This window comes from Bubalus bubalis, chromosome 3, assembly GCF_019923935.1.
Source record: "Bubalus bubalis isolate 160015118507 breed Murrah chromosome 3, NDDB_SH_1, whole genome shotgun sequence".
Taxonomy (NCBI): Eukaryota; Metazoa; Chordata; class Mammalia; order Artiodactyla; family Bovidae; genus Bubalus; species Bubalus bubalis.
In genome coordinates, this window is record NC_059159.1 from 102,398,576 (window position 1) to 102,416,370 (window position 17,795).

General features: G+C 40.3%; 2 protein-coding genes across 17 annotated transcripts in view; one reads left to right on the forward strand and one right to left on the reverse strand.

Moving 5' to 3' along the window:
- The first annotated feature begins 1,972 nt into the window (after positions 1 to 1,972).
- Positions 1,973 to 17,795, forward strand: part of SPATA6L (spermatogenesis associated 6 like) — a 112,899-nt gene continuing 97,076 nt past the window's right edge. For 6 of the 16 annotated variants that reach the window (XM_045165046.1, XM_045165045.1, XM_045165043.1 and 3 more), the window contains exons 1-5: positions 1,978 to 2,028; positions 2,213 to 2,257; positions 8,178 to 8,315; positions 11,850 to 11,898; positions 15,680 to 15,721. In XM_045165046.1, the coding sequence (XP_045020981.1) occupies positions 1,978 to 2,028; positions 2,213 to 2,257; positions 8,178 to 8,315; positions 11,850 to 11,898; positions 15,680 to 15,721 (325 nt within the window). Of the gene's footprint in view, positions 2,031 to 2,212; positions 2,258 to 8,098; positions 8,316 to 10,092; positions 10,171 to 11,849; positions 11,899 to 15,679; positions 15,722 to 17,795 lie in introns of those variants that run through there. The other 10 variants (XM_025279103.3, XM_045165051.1, XM_045165050.1 and 7 more) reach the window with 8 other exon arrangements.
- Positions 4,691 to 7,894, reverse strand: PLPP6 (phospholipid phosphatase 6). The gene has a single exon (XM_006068193.3). The coding sequence runs from the start codon at positions 7,827 to 7,829 to the stop codon at positions 6,960 to 6,962; it is 870 nt and encodes a 289-aa protein (XP_006068255.1). The 5' UTR covers positions 7,830 to 7,894; the 3' UTR covers positions 4,691 to 6,959.

Below are 17,795 nucleotides of genomic sequence, written 5' to 3' on the forward strand. Positions count from 1 at the left end.
AGCCAAGCAAGGAGGTTTCAGTTTTATCAAGGAGAGTTCAGTTAAGCGAGAAGAGTCCAGTTAAGGGCTAGGAAGAGCATAGAATGGGACATTGTGTCTTGGGATCAATAGATTGTTGCAAGGGCAGTGACATGGTAGGGCATGTCTGGGTTCAAGGGTGCCTCCCTCCCTTCAACTGTGTCATGTTGGACAAATGGCTGTCTGGCCTCAGATTCTGCATCTGTAAATAAGGATAATACCTCCTTCAAAAAGTTATTGTGGGGGTGAATTTAATTACCATACACAACCCTAGCATTTTTCTCAAGAAAGAAAGATTGATTCCTCCCTTCTATTATGTCTAGCCGTGTATGTATTTAATATTCAGGTTTTGTTTGTCAATCTCCTTGATATCTTAGCATTGGTGTTGATGATGTACTTGTGAGGGTCAGGGCAGGTCCTGTCCCCTGTATATAACTGCATTAGTAAGGGTGCTAGCAAGCTGTTGTGAGCTGACAAATCAGTGCTCTAGATATTGTAAGTACCCCCTGGTGTGCCTCTCCATATGCAGACAGACAGATCATTGAGGACTGGATACGGACACAATACATTTTCGTTCATCATAATGAGTTTTTCCCTAGGGAAAGGCATTCTGGTTACCAAAATGAATACTGAATTCTTGTCTGAGGTTATCTTTATACACTCAAATTTCTACTATTTGTGTAAATCTCTAATGTAAGATATTAGTAATAAATGACTAATTCCAATACATTTTGTTTTTTGCTTTTTAGAGAGAGTATTGACCTTCCCAGATTTTTTTTTTTTGATTGGCTAGAAGCAGCCACTCCCCTCCTTTTTTCCTTCTTTTTTTGTCTTAAATACAGTGAATAGGAAAAAAATGCTTTTTCCTCTTCTGGTTAAGAACTTTGCCTTGCCTTCTACCTCTGATGGTTTTTACAGTGTAACCCTGGCTTTGGCAACTATGGTAACTACTGATTGGGAGATAATGTAATTCAGTGCTTGCTTTAAGTTAACTAAACCACAGCAGAGAGACTGAAAACATATTTTCTATTGTGACTAAAACAGGATACCTAACTTTTAAACTTCTCTAAGAATTGTCCTTGCATTTTCAGTTAACATGGGTTTCATTTCTTATTGACAGTGGGTGGCCATGTTTTCTGAACTAAACATGAGGAGGTAACATTTCATAAGCAAGAGAGTACCTCTGCTGTGCTGTATGCTGTGCTTGGTTGTGTCAGACTCTTTGTGACCCCATGAACTGTAGCCCACCGGGCTCCTCTGTCTGTGGGATTCTCTAGGTAAGAATATTGGAGTGGGTTGCTATTTCCTTTGCCAGGGGATAGTTCTAACCTAGGGATCGAACCCGCGTCTCTTGCCTCTCTTGCATTGCAGGTAGATTCTTTACCACTGAGCCACCAGGGAAGCCCCATCTATATTAATTGGAATTGTTACAGAATTTCCAGGGCTTGGGGGTCATGCTGCTGCTGCTGCTGCTTCTAAGTTGCTTTAGTCGTGTCCTACTCTGTGCGACCCCATAGACGGCAGCCCACCAGGCTCCCTCGTCCTTGGGATTCTCCAGGCAAGAATACTGGAGTGGGTTGCCATTTCCTTCTCCAATGCATGAAAGTGAAAAGTGAAAGTGAAGTCGCTCAGTCGTGTAGCTACTAAAAACAGGCAGCGCTTTAAATCATAAGGGAACTATGATCACATTCAGCTTTTAGAATGGACACTGTAAATATTTTAACCTAGTGATTGGGGCCCTAAAGAGTTGATGAAAGAGTGGCGGAAAGGAAACTACGACTCTTCGCATCTCTTGATCAGGCGACCGGGGCAGTACACAGGGACGTGCCCTCCTGCCATCCTGCAGTCTGAGAAGCTGATGTTGGGACGAGGACTTCCAAGTAGAGCGCTGGAGGCTCGCGCGCCTGCGCGGGGACCTCTGGAGCATTCCAGGGCGGAAGGGTGCGCGTTTGAGTGTCCATGGCAACGCGACACTTCTGCCTTCTGGAAGCCTTGGCTCCAGCTCCTGCCGTGTGAGACCCGTCCTGGTGGGAGGGACCTGGGCTGGGGGCGGGGGACTGATGGGGTTACAAGGGGGTGGGGGTCTGTGGAAACTGCTGGGAACATTTGCTCCAGGGATTGAGTTAAACTAAGAAAATCGCTCCAAGACTCAGCACAAAAGGATCTTTTCATTCCTGCCCTTTCACCCACGTAGGGAACTATGCCTTTGGAGGTGGTGGTGGAACTTCAGATCCGGGCGGTAAGAGAGATCGACGAACGTCCCCTCTTTGCCCCAAATCACACTCTTTCCTCGGGGTTCTTTTTCCCGGTCTTTTTCACCACTCCTCGCCCCACACACATCATTAATTGAATCTCTGTCCCTAAGATTTTTTACATTGGTCTTTCTGGCTTTCTAACCTTTAATTCGGATCAGCCTCTTTCCACTGCCGTCCCTTCCCCACCCCAAGCTAACTTCTGTCTTAGCTTTATGTGAAATTTTTCTATTCATTTAAAACAACCTTGTATTAAGTCCCAAGAAGGGTTTTATTTTCTGGGATACAGATTTCTGAGAAGATTAAAAAGCCCCTCCTTTCAATAACCAGGGAAGATTTTACTCTCAAAAAGCCCCATCATGTCCTGATAATTTGCCACCTCTATAAACCAGTCAAAATTTTTCTAAGCTACTTCCCCTACAGATGGTTCTGGCTTGCTAATTCCAAAAAGGAAATAAATCAATAACTTTTTAATAATTATCCACTGAATCCTGCTTAAGTGAGGTGCTCTGGCAGAGTGACTTCATTTTTCCTCTTTGGGGCCAGTCATTCCTTATTGCCTTATTATCATTCCTTACTATCAAATAAGTCATTCCTTATTATCAAATTGCCAACATCCATTGGATCATAGAAAAAGCAAGCGAGTTCCAGAAAAACATCTACTGCTTTATTGATTATGCCAAAGCCTTTGACTGTGTAGATCACAACAAACAGTGGACAATTCTTCAAGAGGTGGAAATATCAGACCACTTTACCTGCCTCCTGAGAAATCTGTATGCAGGTCAAGAAGCAACAATTAGAACCGGACATGGAACAACAGACTGGTTCCAAATTGGGAAAGGAGTACGTCAAGACTGTATATTGTCACCCTGCTTATTTAACTTCTATGCAGAGTACATCATGAGAAATGCCGGGCTGGATGAAACACAAGCTGGAATCAAGATTGCTGGGAGAAATATCAATAACCTCAGATATGCAGATGACACCACCCTTACGGCAGAAAGTGAGGAGGAACTAAAAAGTCTCTTGATGAAAGTGATAGAGGAGAGTGAAAAACTTGGCTTAAAACTCAACATTCAAAAAACTAAGATCACGGCATCCATCCCATCATTCCATGGCAAATAGATGGAGAAGCAATGGAAACAGTGAGAGACTTTCTTTTCTTGGGCTCCAAAATCACTGCAGATGGTGTCTGCAGCTATGAAATTAAAAGACGCTTGCTCCTTGGAAGAAAAGCTATGGTCAACCTAGACAGCAATATTAAAAAGCAGAGACATTACTTTGCTGATAAAGGTCCATATACTCAAAGCTATGGTTTTTCTAGTAGTCATGTCTGGATGTGAGAGTTGGACTCTAAAGAAAGCTGAGCACCGAAGAATTGATGCTTTTGAACTGTGGTGTTGGAGAAGACTCTTGAGAGTCCCTTGGACTGCAAGGAGATCCAATCAGTCCGTCCTAAAGGAAATGAGTCCTGAATATTCATTAGAAGGACTGATGCTGAAGCTTAAACTCCAATACTTTGGCCATCTGATGCGAAGAACTGACTCATTGGAAAAGACCTTAATGTTGGGAAAGATTGAAAGCAGGAGAAGGGTACAACAGAGGATGAGATGATTAGATGGCATCACCAACTCGATGGACATGAGTTTGAGCGGGCTCCGGAGTTGGTGATGGATAGGGAAGCCTGGCATGCTGCTGTCCATGGGGTTGAAAAGAGTCAGACACGACTAAACGACTGAACTGAACTGATTCCTTATTTCAGCTTCCATTTTCCAATCCTGTAGTTGGTGACAGACTGTCATGTGGTTTTCTCTGAAAGCTATAAGGGACTGTTCTACTGGATATGATTATAAGCCCAAGATCAACAGTTTACAATCATGGAAAATCTGGTTCAGTTCAGTTCAGTCGCTCAGTTGTGTCCGACTCTTTGCGACCCCATGAACCACAGCATGGCAGGTCTCCCTGTCCATCACCAACTCCCGGAGTTCACCCAAACCCATGTCCATTGAGTCTGTGATGCCATCCAATCATCTCATCCTCTGTCGTCCCCTTCTCCTCCTGCCCTCAATCTTTCCCAGCATCAGGGTCTTTTCAAATGAGTCAGCTTTTTGCATCAGGTGGCCAAAGTATTGGAGTTTCAGCTTCAAAATCAGTCCTACCAATGAACACCTAGGACTGATCTCCATGTAAGTGACAAGTGCTGTGATTTCCTCTTATGTGCCGCTCTGAAACAAAGATGGAAATTTCCTGGATTTGAACCACTTTGCTGACAGCAAATAGGACTGACTATATCAAGTGTGCTATATCAGTTGTGAATTCTCACAATTGTTCAGTAAGATGAAGGAATTCATGAGAAGCTGAGTGGTAAATCAGTCTTGCTCCTCATCAAGGCGAAAAAATTAAGTTTTCATCTCACTTCATTCAACATTACTGGTTAATTTTATTTTGACTTTTAAAAGGAATTCATCAATGTACAATTAATTAACAGTAGAATCAGTTTTTTTTTTCCCCCTCTGTAGTACTTAGTATACTCTCCACCCGCCCCCACCCCCCCACCCCAAAAATCAGATGAATTGACCTGTGCTTTAAAAACCAGCAAACTCAGGCCCTGGCAGTCAAGATAGGGAATTACAAAAAAATAATCAGGAATAAGGTGAGCCTAACTTTGACCTCCCATTATTCAGACCTGTGGATCCTGCAAGAGGAAATATTTTTTTCCAAATATCTGGGCTGAAGATTGCTGCAGTTAAAGTATCTCTGTTAAGGCTAAAAATAAAGGAAACCACCTAGAGTGTCAGAGTTTGGCTGATTCAAGAAGTGAAGAGGTAGTCTGTGTTCAGGATGTTGTGAGAATGCAAATAATTTCTATATTGAAGAGTAGCTATTCCTTTTTCAGTGTTCCTCAAACACTGGAAAATTCACACTTCCACCTAGTCAGAACCTACCTGTCACAGCCATTCTCCAGATTCCTATATGTATGTCTATATGATAGATCAAATGCCATCACCCTATTTTTAAATATGAAATAGTTGGTTATTAAGATTATCTAAAGACATCAATTCCATAGATAATTTAAAGGTTCACATTTTCAGGCATAGCAGCATTTAAAGCACACACCCTCATCAGTCTTTCCCAGTCAAGGAATAATAAGTAGAGTCCACCCTGTCTTTGGTGGTCTTTGGTTTTGTGAATTGGGGAGGCACCATGGATAAACTACTTTAATTGTGAGAGTCAATATAAACAGAAAATCTTGGAGTTATACTTTATGCCTGGTATAGCAGTATGCTCTGCTTGATGAATTTCAAGTTAAATACTGTTACCTAAAGTGTGCTTATATAGAGAAATGGAATTCCACATGAAAAGCTTTAATATACAGGGTCATCCTTGTGGTATATATTTGAAAGCTTATGCTCTTACATTGCAAAGAAGTTATTTCTCCATTTTATTACCTCAATAAAGAAGCATTATTCTTTATTCAGTAGAGATGGTAGGCAGCAGGGCCCATCTCCTTCCATGTTGGTCCACTGATAAAGTATGTGGTGATCCTGCCTCCAAGACTCAGTTCCTCTGACCTCCTCAGTGACTTTGCTTTTCTGTCCTGTCCTGTCATGCTATTTGCGGTCAACAGAATTAAGCCCGAGGCAGTAAGCCCATCTTTACTTTCTATGAGCACTGTTGATATGCCCACTTTTAAGTATTTCTTCTTCAGGTAAGTTCTTGGCTTGTTCTCTGAATGCAGAAGGATAATATTAGGGTAGTGGGAAATACCTATTTAAAGATCTTCGAGGAGGTAGAGGAAAAGAAGAGAAATATATGTACTGTAATCTCTCATTTCCACTACTCAATCTGTGAAGATGGAAGACACAAAACTAAAAAAGCTTGCCAAGAAAATCAGGATTAAGAAGAAATCTCCCCAACTATAGTAACATATTGTCAGAGAATAAATTAGAAAAACCTATGTCATAGGCTCTTAAAATCTACCTCTGCTTCCCATGTGGCGCAGTGGTAAAGAATCCGCCTATCCATGCAGGAGACGCAGGTGCGATCCCTGTGTCAGGAAGATACCCTGGAGTAGGAAAAGGCAACCCACTCCAGTATTCTTGCCTGAAGAATCTCATGGACCAAGGAGCCTGGTGAGCTACAGCCCATGGGGTCACAATGAGTCAGACTCAGCTGAGTGATTAATGCTATATCATAGACTCTTAAAATACTGTTTAAAATCTACCTCAGGAAAAGGATAAGGATGTGGCTCATTTGCATGTATATATTTACAGAATGAAGTTGCTTTCCTTTTTTCAAAGTTCAATTTACAGGTGATATCTTGATTTACAGGATTACAAAATTTTCTGATGTCAACTTTTAAGAAGCAGCAACATTATAATCACTCCAACTTGGTTTCTTTAAAGTTTTCCTGGAGCGATAAAGAGTTATTTAATAAGTATATAATAGAGGGATTTTTTTTTTTTTGCTTTCTGTAATATGGCTGTGATCAGTAATGGTCAGCACTGTGCTCTAGCCTAGCAACCCATTGCCATTGCCTTCTCCAATTAAGATGATAGGTCACTTGAAATCCCAAAAGGAAACCTGAAATGTCCTTAGAGGGGCAAGCATGATGAATGCTGGTTTATGTCAGTATCATCACGGGTGGAAACCTTCAGATGTCCTGGTGCCACAGTGAAAGAGATGGTGTCACGGTTGGTTCCACAGTACAAAGAGGACTGGAGCAGTGTGCGGTGAAAGCCAGCAATAGTCCACGATGCTGTACTGCATGTAGCCCAGAAAAAAGCCAAAAGCCACGTCGGTGACATTGTGCCGCCCCAGCATGACCCTGGAGAGACCCAAGATGAAGGCCCAGAGTACCACCAGCACCCTCAGTGGGATGGCCAGCACAAGGTGGTTCAGGATGAAGCGCGACACAAGGGCGGCCCTGGTGGTATGGCCTGAAGGGAAGGAGTACTTGTCCACCGAAATAGTGAAAAACATGTCCATCTGGTTGTGGGCTGGGCGGCGCCTGCGGACCAGCCCCTTGATGAGGGACACCAATAGCAGGTCCAACAGCAGGGCGAAGAGCAGGTTCATCAGCACCTCGCGCCCTGCCCAGCTGTCGCTCCTGGACAGGCAGTAGAGGGTGCCGAGCAGCCAGGGGATGCCGTGTCCCGAGATCTCCAGCAATTTCATAAGGGGCCTCATGCTGCCCCAGGACGAGCTCTCCCCCGCGCACACCCCCAGCTTCTTGGACAGCCACAGGTCGATGGCCAGTAGGGAGCGCAGGGCGATACCCAGGAAGGACGGGTTCAGATCTATGCGGTCCTCCTCCGGCAGCTGGGGCGGGAGCGCCTGAGAGGAGCCCGCCCCAGCCAAGGGGAACGAACCGCGGCGGTGCACTGGGCTCTCAGACGCGCGGAGACGGGCGCTGGTGGGGTCGGCGCCCGGCACACGGCTGCTGAGCAGGGACTGGAACTCGAACCTGCTGCCGCCGCCATGGGCCGGACTGCCGCTGCTGCTGGGGTCGCAGGTGCCCAGCGGGCGTCCCTCGGCGTTCCTTCGTGGGCTCTGCATCGCGGCGAGCGGCCCGAACCACAGTACCTGGCCGGCCTAAGAAGAAGATTCTCAGCCTTGCAGCCTCTTCCGCTTCCGCACTGCCATCCTGGAGGGGCGGGGAGAGGAGCCAGGGAGAGAACGATTGTGACACCTGGCGGAGATGTGCGAGGAAAGTGGATTTTCCAGTTTGCGCAAGGGGAGGAGGGGAGGGGGGTGGTGCTATGAGAGAAGGTGAGAGTTGGTGGTGGTGGGGAGGTGGGGGGGGGGGGGGGATTTGACGTGGGAGGTTAGGGAAAATAGAGCCTTTACAGAACAAAACAAAACAAATCCCTTTTCTCTATTTTTTTTTTTTTTTTTTTTTTTAAGATTTCTTGCCCAGGGGTATTCCTTCCTGACAAGCATGATGTGTTCCTTGGAGTTTACCTCCTGAATCAGTACCTGGAGACAGACTGCTTTCCTTCTATGTTCCCTATTATGATTCAGCGAAGCATGAGGTTTGAAAAGGTGATCTTGACTTTCTCATTGCTAAATAGAGAAATTCAAATTCTGTTGTTTGAAGATCATTTACTGGTTTTTATAAAGAACACAGCTTTTATAAAGTTATTTTGTAAATTTTGTTTAAAAAAATTACATGAAGGCACCTCAGCACAGTGCAGAACCATAGTTGGAGGACTTGTTTTGAATCCCAGATCTGAGCCAACTTCTGTCAAACTAGTGCTAAGTACCCTGGTGGTTGTTTTCTATTCTTGGAACTCCCATGGCATTTTCTAACTGGAGCAGAGAGCATTTTCTGAATGTTTTTAGAGATGTTAGAGGCAACTGAGATAAATTTCTTATAGAGATTATCAGTAAACTAGCAGACCTCAAAAACAAACTTTTTAGGCCCAGAAAAATACCCCAAACTAACCAAATTAGTTAAACCCTGTATCTGAAATCCTATAACAAAACAAGAAGGCCCTTTACATTTTCTGAGTTTCCTTAGGTCATATCTGGTTTATTTAGCTCAGTGATAAAGACTAGATTCCATTCCAATGAATGTCAAATATATAAATAGCCAAATGTTACTAACCCTCTTCCCACTTTCATGAAATATTAATTTTGTTACCATCCAATCACTGACAATCTCTTAAGGTTTTTCTTTGGAATTTAGAGATTGAATCAGTTTTAACCTTGATAAGTCTATGATTTTGTCCCAAACAGTATCACTGAGGTACTTCTTTGGGGAAGGGTATGAATGTGGGAAGGCTCCAGGAGAGGGCCTATCACTTTAAAAGGTCTGGTTGGTGGTGCCCAGAAAATGACATCTATGTTTCAAACTGAGAGTAGGAAAAGAGGGAGTTCCTTGACAGTCCAGTGGTTAGGTTTCTACTGCAGGAGGCCCAAGTTCAATCCCTAATCGGGGAACTAAGATCCTCCAAGTTGTGTGGCACAGCCAGAAAAACAACAACAACAACAGAGAAGATGACTATTGATGTTTTTTGAAAGGTCTAGGGCAGTGTGTAATATTTTTATAAATCACTGTCTGTTAATTTAAATAGAGTCTTCCTAACTGGCTGGGTAAGAAAGGAATAAATGGATATTATCTTAGAATATACAGTCAGTATACAAAGGAATCTACTGCCGTTTTGATATTGGTCATGGTAAAAAGTGGGTGGAGAAAATTCAGTGCATTTTTTCCTCCAAGAATTTCCTTATTAGTTTTATCAACTTTAAATGTGCTTATTTAGACGACTTTAAAAATATTTTTATAAGAAACTCGAGAATGTAAAATTGTAAAAGCTGTAAATCAATCTATAAATGACCTTGGAGGTCATCCAGTCCCACCTCCCTGACTTGCAAAAGAGGACAATGAGTCTCAGAGTCACTGCAGATGCCATTACTGATGTCACAAAACTGTGTATTTGAGATTACTAGTAAAAAACATTATGGACCATTTTTCATTTTATAAGGTGCAATTACATAAGATGCTTAATTTTTTAAAGAACTTTTTATTTTATATTGGGGTATAGCCAATTAACAATACTGTGATAGTTTTAGGTGAACAGTGAAGGGACTCAGCCCATGTACATGTATCCATATTCCCCCAAATTGTCCTCCCATCCAGGCTGCCTCAACATTGAGAAGAGTTCCATGTGCTATACAGTAGGTTATCCTTGTTGGTTATCCATAAATGCTTTATTTTAAATTTTGAAAAATTGCCCTCTTGTGTGAGCTCTTTGGGTTCATATTCAGACTTTCTACTAGTTGACTCCAGCTTTCTTGTATCTGTTCCGTTCTTTAGCTACAAATACTTGGCAGCGAGTAATGAAAACATTGGACCTTCTGAGTAATTCAGAATTCAGTGTTCTAAAGCAGCCAGGTAAATAAGAAATTATTCATAAAGAATGTAAGAGCCATTGTGTTTAAGCAGCTCATGTTGATCATTTATTTCCCATAATCATCCTTGAATAATTCTTAGACATAAATGAAGAGAAAGGATGAAATATTACTGAAACAGTTTTGGAAAAAATCACAGCTCACCCACATTTACTTGTTATATCCAAGTCAGTGAGACAAAAATGGATTACAGGGGACAGCTTGTACTTTTGTCATTAAAGTAGACCTGGTTTTGGGTCAAGAGCAGATTTTAATCATGCTTAAGGTTAAGCACCATTTAAATCAGAAATTTGATACCTGAAATCAAAGTCTACTGAAAACTTTTTTTTAAAAAACAAGATTCTAAAGTTCAGAAAGAGGGGCATGGTATGCTTTTATTTCAGTCCTAGGCCCTTTTATACGAAGGACAGAATGAACACATTTGGCTATGTCTAGACAGGTATCTGGTCCCCTCACTTCATAGGAAATAGATGGGGAAATAGTGGAAACAGTGTCAGACTTTATTTTTTTGGGCTCCAAAATCACTGCAGATGGTGACTGCAGCCATGAAATTAAAAGATGCTTACTCCTTGGAAGGAAAGTTATGACCAACCTAGATAGCATATTCAAAAGCAGAGACATTACTTTGCCAACAAAGGTCTGTCTAGTCAAGGCTATGGTTTTTCCAGTAGTCATGTATGGATGTGAGAGTTGGACTGTGAAGAAAGCTGAGCGCCGAAGAATTGATGCTTTTGAACTGTGGTGTTGGAGAAGACTCTTGAGAGTCCCTTGGACTGCAAGGAGATCCAACCAGTCCATTCTAAAGGAGATCAGTCCTGGGTGTTCATTGAAAGGAATGATGCTAAAGCTGAAACTCCAGTACTTTGGCCACCTGATGCAAAGAGCTAACTCATTGGAAAAGACTCTGATGCTGGGAGGGATTGGGGGCAGGAGGAGAAGGGGACGACAGAGGATGAGATGGCTGGATGGCATCACCGACTCAATGGACGTGAGTTTGAGTGTACTCCGGGAGTTGGTGATGGACAGGGAGGCCTGGCATGCTGCAATTCATGGGGCCACAAAGAGTCGGACACGACTGAACTGAGACAGGTATCACAGTGTTTTTCTTGTGGTTCATGATATACCTAAAACTCATGAGGCTCACTGTCTTTTGTTATTTTTGGATTCTGTGGGAGTCTAGCTATGAGTATTTAGCTTTTCTTTTGTGTTACACATAGAATTTTTATGTATGTTCCTTTTTAGCACAACCAGTTGTTTGGGAAGAGAAGTCATTCATTCAGTTAACATATAGTGAATATCTGTTGTATTCAGGATGTTTTTCTAGGTACTCAAACAAGACTGTTTGAGGTTGATATCAGATGTGCTTTTAGGAACAGACTGTGGGGCCAGGTCAAGTGGATGACATTTTGAACATGTGGTAGTTTCAGCCAACTCAAATTTTCCTTGTTCTTTGTATTGTGTTAATTCTTATTCATTTCCTCTGTAGTCACTTGTTGAACTTTTAACCACATAGCTGTTAAAGGCACTCCTTTTGAATCCTAAAGTGTCATATGGCTGGATTTGACATGTGTTAATAATTTGGAAGAAAATGATCTAAATTTTATATAAGTATATATTAATAAAACTTGGAAGATTTATTTCCCCCATTTTTTTCCCCTGTAGGTATTTGAAAATGCAATAGATCCTGGAGCTGTAGCAGACATTTTAGAAAGTAGGTACTCCTCTCTACACCCCCTGCCCCAAAAGAGAGTGAGAGATTATTGTGTATATGTAATTCATAGATATAAAATTCTGCTGTATTCTGTTATGATACTTCCATATTTAACCCATATTTATGTTCATGATAGTCTGTAAAATTTGAATCATGTTAATTGAATTACAAACCATTTTCTAGATATAGATGGGATTTATTAGATGGTATGATTCTGTTTTTTATTTTATTGCAATTAAATGATTTTTATATCTTAACCTAGTTATGTAACCACCACCATAATCTTACATTTTCATCACCACATATATAGCTATATACCCATTCTGCCTCATCCCTTCCAGCCCTAGACAACTACTAACTAAACTATATGCCTCTATAGATTTGCTTATTCTGGATATTTTTCATATAAATGGAATTATATAATATGTGGTCATTTGTAACTGGCTTCTTTAACTTAGCATAACATTTCTAAGATTCTTCCTGCTACAACATGTGTCAATATTTGACTTCTTTTTATATCTTCATGGATCAGGGATCAAACATGTGTCTCCTGCATTGGCAGGTGGATTCTTTACCACTGTGCCACCAGGGAAGCACTAACTCAAAGATCTTTGGTTTTTTCTAAGAGTTTTATCATTTTAGCTCTTACATTTAGGTCTATAGTACATATTGAGTTGATTTTTGTAAATGGCAAGTTCTTTGGAAGGAATGATGCTAAGGCTGAAACTCCAGTACTTTGGCCACCTCATGCGAAGAGTTGACTCATTGGAAAAGACTCTGATGCTGGGAGGGATTGGGGGCAGGAGGAGAAGGGGATGACAGAGGATGAGATGGCTGGATGGCATCACCGATTCAATGGACGTGAGTTTGGGTGAACTCCGGGAGTTGGTGATGGACAGGGAGGCCTGGCGTGCTGCAATTCATGGGGTCCCAAAGAGTAGGACACAACTGAGCGACTGAACTGAACTGAAGGGTCCAACTTCAGTCTTTCCCATCTGGATATCCAGTTGTCTTCACACCATTATTACTAAGAGTATTTTTTCCCCATTGAATAGTCTTGATACTCTTGTTGAAAATCAACTGACTATAAGTGTGAAGGTTTTTTTGGAGGGTCTCAATTCTATTTCATTGATTGATGTATCTGTCATTATGCTGGTGCCACACTATTTTGTTTATTATAGCTTTATGGTTAGTTTTAAAACGAAATTTTTTTTCAAGATTGTTTTTCCTATTTGGGTTCCCTTAGTTTGCCATATGAACTTTAGGATCAGCTTGTCAGTTTGCAAAGAAGCCAACTAGAAAGTTGATAGGCATTGATAGACTGCATTGAACCTGTAGATCATCTTGGAGAATATTGGCATCTTAACAATATTAAGTCTTCCAATTCATGGCATGGCTTGTGGTGATAATTAATTGAATATAAGGAATTTAGAAACTGAGATAGATGAAGTACAACACATTACCTTTGGGGTGATGGTTGAAAAGAATATAATCCTCACTCCTGTTTGGAAAACTTAAAATTATGGGCTGTCTTGGCTTTTAATTTTCTTGGCATTTAAAATTTTGTTCTTACATATTCATGTTTTTCTTAAGTCTACAAAGGAAGAATTTTACTTTTATGGTATGTATTTTTTAGCTTTTTTGAGATGTAACTGATATACAACATTGTGTAAGTTTAAGGTGTACAACATGTGGATTTGATACTCAGGTATTTTGCAAAATGATTACTACAGTAGTGTTAGGTTATACCTCTATCACATCACATAATTACCTTTTTTTTGGTGGTGAGAACATTTAAGATCTACTGTCAGTAACTTTCAGGTATATAACACCATTATTGTCTATATTAAAATGTTTTTACTTCTAATATTTTGTGGGAATTATTTTTATTGATTTTTATTGTTATATCATTTGTATTTTAAATTACTTTTAATATTTGAATTTTATTCTTATCCTTATAGACCTTATCCTTATAAAACATATCCTTGTTGTCCAGTTGCCAAGTCGTGTCTGACTCTTTGCAACCCAATGGACCAGAGCAAGCCAGGCCTCCCTGTCTGTCACTGGAGTTTGTCCAAGTTAATGTTCATTGAATTGGTGATGCCATCCAACCATCTCATCCTCTGTTGCCCTCTTCTCCTTCTGCCTTCAATCTTTCCAGCATCAGGGTCTTTTCCAATGAGTCAGCTGTTGGCATCAGGTGGCCAAAGTATTGGAGCTTCAGCATCAGTCCTTCCAAAGAGTATTTAGGGTTGATTTCCTTTAGGATTGACTGGTTTGATCTTCTTGCAGTCCAAGGGACTCTCAAGAGTCTTCTCCACCACCACAATTTGAAAGCATCAATTCTTTGGCGCTCTGCCTTCTTTATGGTCTGCCTCTCACATCTGTACATGACTACTGGAAAGACCATAACTTTGACTGTATGGACCTTTGTTGGAAAAATGATGTCTTTGCTTTTTAATATACTATCTAGGTTTGTCATAGTTTTCCTTTCAAGAACCAAGCGTCTTCCAATTTCATGGCTATAGTCACCATCTGCAGTGATTTTGGGCCCAAGAAGAGGAAATCTCTCACGGCTTCCACCTTTTCCCGTTCTATTTGCCATGAAGCAATAGGACTGGATGCCATGGTCTTAGTTTTTTAATATTGAATTTTAAGGCAGCCTTTTCATACTCTTCATTCACCCTCATCAAGAGGCTCTTTAGTTCCTCTTCAGTTTCTGCCATTAGAAATGGTATCATCTGCATATCTGAGGTTATTGATATTTCTCTCAGCAGTCTTGATTCCAGCTTGTAACTCATCCAGCCTGGCATTTTGAGTGATGTGCTCTGCATATAAGTTAAATAAACAGGGTGACAATAATAAACAGCCTTTTCATACTCCTTTCTTAATTTTGAACCAGTTGGTTGTTCCATATAAGGTTCTAACTGTTGCTTCTTGACCTGCATACAGGTTTCTGAGGAGACAGTAAGATGGTCTGGTATTCCCGTCTCTTCAAGAGTTTTCCACAGTTTGTTATGGTTCACACAGTCACAGGCTTTAGCGTAGTCAATAAAACAGCAATAGTTGTTTTTCTGAAATTCCCTTGCTTTCTCTATGATCCAGCGAATGTTGGCAATTTAATCTCTTTTTCCTCTGCCTTTTCTAAACCCAACTTGTACATCTGGAAGTTCTCAATTCAAGTACTGCTGAACCTAGCTTGATGGATTTTGAGTATAACCTTACTAGCACGGGAAGTGAGCACAATTGTCCAGTAGTTTGAATATTCTTTAGTACTCCCCTTCTTGGGAATTGGGGTGAAGGTTGACCTTTTCCAGTCCTGTGGCCACTCCTGGGTTTTCCAAATTTGCTAACATATTGAGTGTAGACACTATTTCTAAATATATTTTGAACTCAGGAAAGATAAAAAATTGTTGTTTTATTTATATAGTCATATAGCATAGTAAGCAAAGTAAGTTTTTATGGGTTAATGGATAACAGTATTTTGAATTTTAAAATGAAAAATATATTGTTATTTTGGTGATTTATGAATACATTTTTGAGAAAGAAAATATCACATTTTGTCAATACTTTTCAGGGGACAAAATATATTTTTATAACTCAGTTATTCTTACCACATGTCCCAATATGTTGGGTCTAGAAATACCTGATTCATTGGTGTTATGCCACTTATTATTATTTTAGTAATATAAATAGGGTGTTATGGCAGTTTTACACTTAGTAATTAATGAAAAACTCTGACAATATTCTGAAGTATTAAAATCTAATTTTTTCTTTTTAGGCTTTCTAACCAGATTTGAGTTAATACAGCTAGTGTCTCCAGGTAATGTGCCAATAAATGAATTTCTAAATTAGTTTTGTTGTTGTTTTTGTCGTTGAGTCGCTAAGTCATGTCCGACTTTTTGCGACCCTCTGGATTGTAGCACACCAGGCTCCTCTGTCCTGCACTGTCTCCCAGAGTTTGCTCAAATTCATACCCATTGAATTGGTGATGCTATCTAACAATTTTAAAAGGATTTTGGCATGACACAATTGTGACTTGCATTTAAAAGTTGTGCTTTCTGTAACACATGCTCCCTTTCCCCAACTGGTCTATTGAATTTTTCCCACTTTCAGAAGAGTAACTTTATGGCTTTGATATATTAGTAAGCATAACTTGAACAGGTTCTTTGACTTTCCACTTTTTCACAGTTTTATGTAATAATCATCAAATAATTTTTTAGTCCCAACTCAGCTTCTTTCAAGTGTTGGCTTTTGATGGTGTTGTAATTTGTGGAGTGAGTGCATTTAAAAATTGTGCTTTCTGTAACACATGCTCCCTCTCCCCAACTGGTCTATTGAATTTTTCCCACTTTCAGAAGAGTAACTTTATGGCTTTGATATATTAGTAAGCATAACTTGAACAGGTTCTTTGACTTTCTACTTTTTCACAGTTTTATGTAATAATCATCAAATAATTTTTTTAGTCCCGAGGAAATGGCAACCCACTCCAGTGTTCTTGCCTGGAGAATCCCAGAGACTGGGGAGCCTAGTGGGCTGCCGTCTATGGGGTCGCACAGAGTTGGACACAACTGAAGCGACTTACCAGCAGCAGCTTCTTTCAAGTGTTTGCTTTTGACAGTGCTGTAATTTGTGGAGTGAGTGTGTGTGTGTGTGTGTGTGTGTGTCTGAGTTTAGCCCAAAGCCATCTTCTCTGTTGATGCTAGAACAGGGTTGACAAACTACAGCCCCCAGGCCAAATCCAGCTGTGGTCTGTTTTTGTATGACCCATGAGCTAAGATTGGCTTCCACATTTTAAAGAACTGAGATTTACTCATATACTATAAAATTCACCATTTTCAAGTATACAATTCAGTTATTTTTAGTATGTTCACAAGATTGTGTAGCCATCACCACTTATCTAGTTTTAGAATTTTTATTCCCTCCAAAGAAACCTTGTACTCATTAGCACTCATTCTTCATTCTTTCTTCCTCCCAACCCCTGGCCACCACTAATCTAATTTCTGTCTCTAATTGATTTTCTCATACTGGACTTTTCATGTAAATGGAATTAGGCAATTTGTGCCCTTTATGTCTGACTTCTTTCAGTTAGCAAAATGTTTTCAAAGTTCATCCTTGTAGCATATATCAGTACTTCATTCCTTTTTATGACTAATGATCTTTTATATGAATATGCCATATTTTGTTTATCCACTCATCAATTGATGGACATTAGAGTTGTTTCCACTGTTTGGATATTATGAGTAGCACTTGTGTGAACATTCCTGTACAAGTTGTGTAAGTATGTGTTTTTAGTTCTCTTATATTTGGTTATATACCTAGGAGTGGAATTGATAGATCATATGGTAATTCCATGTTTAGCTTTTTAAGGAACTGCCAGCCAAACTGTCTGTGGTTTTTACATTTTTAAATAGCTGGAAAAAAATTTTTTTAAAGAAAGAGTTTTATTGATCAATGGAAATTATATGAAATTCAAATTTCATCATCTGTGATGTTTTTATCCACACTCATTCATAGAAGTGTTTATGGCTGCTTTTGTGTTAGTTATAATGAGAGTTGACTAGTTGTGACTATATGGCTTTCAAAGCTTAAAATACTTTATTCTCTGGCCCTTTGCAGAATAAGTTTGTGACTTCTGTGCAGGAATCATGGGACTTGAGGAGAAAAACATTCTGTAATGCCTTTGTTTTGTGTTATGCAAGAGACCTGAGCTAATGAGAGCAAGTAGTCACTGCCACCTGGTGACACCAATTCTCAGAGTTTCTCAATGTGGCTGATTATCTGGTGATTTTAAAGGCTGTGTGTGTATGTGAGAAAGAGAGAGAAAGAGAGGATACCTAAAACTCAGAAACATTTCACATCCTCTTCGGATCTTTGCTACCATACATTTTACCTTT